Raw genomic sequence first — 4,646 nt, forward strand, 5'->3', positions numbered from 1 at the left:
AGCTGTCAGCTTAAATTTAAACTGTGCACATTCTTTACAACTCCATGCTCAAGTTACACCAAAAATCGTTGTCCATTCTTCTGATATATTCTCTACATAGGAATCAGTTGTGCGATTGATCACTTGTCTTTAAGTTAAGATTATCACATAATAGTGTGTATTCCTTTCGAATCACTACAAATAATTTTCTTTAAGTCTTCAGCAAGACTTAAACAAATTAAGCTATTAGCTTAATTTCTTTCAATTTACTTAGGAGGATTTACCAAAAGCAGTAATCATATCTAGTGTAAACTACCAATCAAAAGCAAAAGTTTTTGAAGATACTATTTTGAGTCCTAGAATCTGAAATCATTTTTATAGATAAAAACAATTTTGAAAGGCTGGAGTGATGGCTCAGCAGTTAAGAACGGCGGCTGCTTGAAAATGGTGCTCTCATTTCCTCAAAGAGATGAGATGAAAGCCATACTCTAGCTGTGTAAATACACAGCTTAGTCTGAGCTCAGAGCATTTTTTCTCTGTTCTACTTACCCCTGGGCCTAGGCCTAAAAGCTTCTACCCTCCAAACAATCTAATCTTCCAAACTGACTGATTCAATCTGGCTTCTCTCCACTTCTGCCTGATTGCTTGCTTGGCCTCATATTAACTTTGTCAATAAGTTCTACTCTTCTGGATCCTTCTGATTCTTTGGTTCACTCTGTCTTCACCTGTATCCATCTTGTTCTCTCTGCAGCCGATCTATGTAAAACTGTCCTGGTAAAACTAAAACTGCCATAAACACACACCAGAGCCCAGAGCCCAGAGCCCAGAGCCCCTTTCTCTCTCTCTCTCTCTCTCTCTCTCTCTCTCTCTCTCTCTCTCTCTCTCTCTCTCTCTCTCTCTCCCTCTCTCCTCTGTTCCTCAGTATCCTCTCTTTCCTGTGCTATTCCCATGTGAGTTGGGCATATCCTTTCTCTAACTCATTCAGTCAAAACTTTGATTCATCACTCCATCTGCCCCTCAATTGGACATTGCTTTCAAAAGTGACTACTTCCTTCTACAAACTAACTTTACCTTCATTGTTAGGAATTAAATGTGTGTACTAAGGGTGTATCTATATTACAGCCAGATTGTACTATAATCCAGAGCATGTCTGCATTCCAGATGGATCTTATAGACCTAGAAGGTCTTTGGATGTGATCTCTTGACAGAGAAACCATGTTGAAGATACTATTTTAAGTCTATTGAATTCACATGGTTTCAGGATTAAAATTCCTCTACAGCTGCTCTTCCAGAGAACCTGGGTTCAATTCCTAGTACCCACATGATAGCTTACGACCATCTGTAATTTCAATCCCAGGGGATCTGATGTCCTTTTCTGGTTTCAGTAGGTTCCAGGAAGGTACATGATGCACAGAAATACATTCAGGTAAAACACCCATACACACTGCAAAAACTAGTAATATTTTTTAAATGAAGCCAAACTTGATGGAAGCAAGGAAAAAATTTAAATATGAAAATACATCTCCATATAAAACATAATCACTAACCCTAATCAGTGATGAAGCTAATGTTTAGAAGGATTCTTGAAACTGAGTCTCTTTGTGTTAAATTATAAAAACAAAGGCGAAGTATGAATTAGGATTGGGAAACTTGGCAACAGAATCTTTGCCTCAGGTTAACTGCAACAGTGGAGCCAAACTCCTGGCTAATTCTAGATCTTTCCACTCCTCACTGACAACACAGGCTTTTGGAAGTGTGGTTCAACTTATTTAGTGAAATTGCTGTTAACAGAACTTCCTTCTGTCTGTGTGTGTGTGTGTGTAAGGCAGAAACAGAATAGCTGCAAACAGACTTCGAATGTGTCTTGATTGTTTTTCTTTTATTCTCTGACACAGAAAGAACAACTCAGATAAAGCAATGTTTGCCAATGTTCTTGGCATGTGTAAGTGGGATTTCAATGTTTCTATCGTCTCTCATAGGGCTCATGATGTGCTATCATGAGCTGAATCTGTGCTAAGACAAAGCCTGCATTTCTCTACAATTTTCAGAGGCAAGGGAGATTACTTCGACACTGAAATCCTATGACTTTATAGGAGGATAAACCAATATGGAAAATAATTAACCTTCAGAACAACAAATGCAAGCACTCAGACCTGTCAGTTGTGACAAGAATGATTCTCCTCAGCAGCCTCACAATATCAGGCTGGCCAACCTACACAGTGGCCATCAAAGTCACCGTGAGTCTCAGATGTCATGGTCATGCTGATATAGATTGAGGACACATGGGCTGGTAAACAGAGAAGAACCGCACACTCAAACAGAAAAAGTCTTGTGCCATTTTAAGCTTTGTCTGTAAGTCAGGGATCCTCAAATGCCATGTCACAGTGCAAGTAGCATAAGGTGCTTGGAAAAATAGGTCAAATAAAGGCACTAGGCCTCAACAGATTCATTTATTCCAAGAACATAAGCCACACAGATTAAACTCAAATGTGTGTTCTACTCAAGGACACCACATTGTATCTGTCTATCTCCTGTTGACACAAACAAATGAAAATACGCAACCATGGAGCAGTCAGCTTAACAAAAGTCAGAAGCTGTGTCTGACCAGTGTGCTCCCAAACTACACAGAGGTCCAAATGTTCCAGTTACACGATGAGTCGGATCAGCTGAGATGTTTCAGAAGTTTCCGGACTTTCTTCTAATACTGCATTGATTTACAGTCCAGCTTCACTCGATGCTTGCTGGCTCTCCTTCTCTGCAGCTGGCGACTCAGAAATAGCAGCAACCTTTAAGGAATTCTTGATGGAGCTGAGTTCCCAGATGTGCAAGCTGATGACGTTAACTCCACAGCAACGACTGGCAAGCTTATACAGATTCCTAAGGACAGCCTTCCGTAGCAGAATATAGACCCAGGGGTCTAAGATCTGATTCCACGTTGCCATGCGGAGAGCAAAAAGTGTCGTTTCACAGGTCACTGGGGAATTATTTCCATTTATTGCAATGTTGGCCATTGTTACCTAGAAAACAAGCAAAATAGGAAAAGCTGTTGATCACAGACATTTCTTCATTCCCACAGTTTTTCAAGTTGACAACAAATACGACATGACCTTTGTACCACACCTCACAAAGTACTGCCATGTTGCAAAATACTGATGGATATAAATGAATGATGCCATAAATCATGGATGTAGGCCATAGAATATTTTAATTCAAATTGACATGAAGACTAGAAAAATGACATTCCACTGTGAACAAACAGACTCAAGGAGAAACAAACATCGATACCAACAACTAGCCTCACACTTCTGGGAGTAAGAATTTTAAAGCGAATACACATTAGTTTATTCGATAGAAAATGAAAGCATACTTAAGCAAATAAATTATTCATAAGCTTGTAAGTATTTTTAAACAATGAACTTTTCCAGGCACTGTAATACATGCATTCTAAAGATGGGAGCAAAAGGATCATGTCTTCATGGCCAGTCTGAGAGCATAGAAAGGGGGAAAAAAGAACTTTAGAATTTCCCATTGGTGGTTACAATGTCACCCTCATTTTCACTTGATCCCAGAAGTGCCACTTTCTTCCTCTCTGTCTTCACTTGGCTAACATTCCCAGGAGGATGCAGGGAACTTTCCCAAAGCTTTATAGAAAAGAGTCCCCACTCCAACTGTGGCTTAATCATATCAATGTCTATTTTTGGTGTACTGTGGCCATTTCCTGCATGCATCATTATAAAGATCATCTGGTTCTGTAAATGTTTGCCACTCTTATGTTAAAGTAAAGCAAATCACCAAGCCCAGTTCTGACCACCACATACAAAGGTGCAAGTGGGAGAAAAGTGGGAACATCAGGCTATCAAAATAAGTAATAAATACATCAATAAAAGATGATTCCAAAAAATTAGAAAGATGTTCGAACCATTGGATCATTTGGGTTAAAATATAATAAAACAAAACCTGAAAATCCCAACAGAAAATAAACTTAAGACTAGTCAGAAAAAATTAAAAATGGTCTTTTTTCATACCAATGGTGTCAGTGGCTAAAGGATGGAGATCTCTTAACAAGTGTTTATAGTTTACACAGCACATTCCACAGTGGCTGCTGCATACATCACCTAAACTTGCCTCTTACAACTTCTTATCTGAGGCCCAGACCCTCTCTCCCACCAGGTGGGCCCTGCTTGTCCCACCTTTCTGATTATCAGCTTGAACTGCTCTTCTTTAAAACCCACTACCCTTTTTCTCTCCCTACTAATTCCTACCCATCCTACAAACTCCAAGAATGGTCTCATCTCCATGTGATATTCATTGTCTCCATCACAATGGGTTTGCAACTGTTTCCCCTGTGGTGGTCCTGGTCCCTATCCACAGCTACTCAGCCCCCTAGTAGACTATATAGATTGTCACAGCCCCCATTCATACCTGCTCATCCCCTATTAGACTATAGATTGTCACAGTCCATATCCACACCTACTCAGCCCCTAGTAAAGTATAAATTATTATAGTGCTCATGACAATCCTGTACTCATCTATGCACTTTTGAGTGTCTTTTTATTTCTATTACCAAGTACAAAGCTTACACTTGAAATGTACTTCATAAATTCACTCACATTTTTATTCCTCAAGGTTTTGTACCTCAAAGCACAACTTATTATTAGAGAAAGCTC

The 4,646-nt window shown here is 39.4% G+C and overlaps 1 protein-coding gene across 3 annotated transcripts in view; it reads right to left on the reverse strand.

Moving 5' to 3' along the window:
• Window positions 1–909: 909 nt before the first annotated feature.
• The window catches only part of Ptgfr (prostaglandin F receptor), a 36,577-nt gene continuing 32,840 nt past the window's right edge, over window positions 910–4,646 (reverse strand). For 2 of the 3 annotated variants that reach the window (XM_029475603.1, XM_029475602.1), the window contains exon 3: window positions 910–2,996. In XM_029475603.1, coding sequence (XP_029331463.1) covers window positions 2,694–2,996 — 303 coding nt within the window. In that variant the 3' untranslated portion in view covers window positions 910–2,693. The remainder of the gene's footprint in view (window positions 2,997–4,646) is intronic. The other variant, XM_021158414.2, reaches the window with a different exon arrangement.

Source organism: Mus caroli, chromosome 3, assembly GCF_900094665.2.
Source record: "Mus caroli chromosome 3, CAROLI_EIJ_v1.1, whole genome shotgun sequence".
In the NCBI taxonomy this organism is placed as follows: domain Eukaryota; kingdom Metazoa; phylum Chordata; class Mammalia; order Rodentia; family Muridae; genus Mus; species Mus caroli.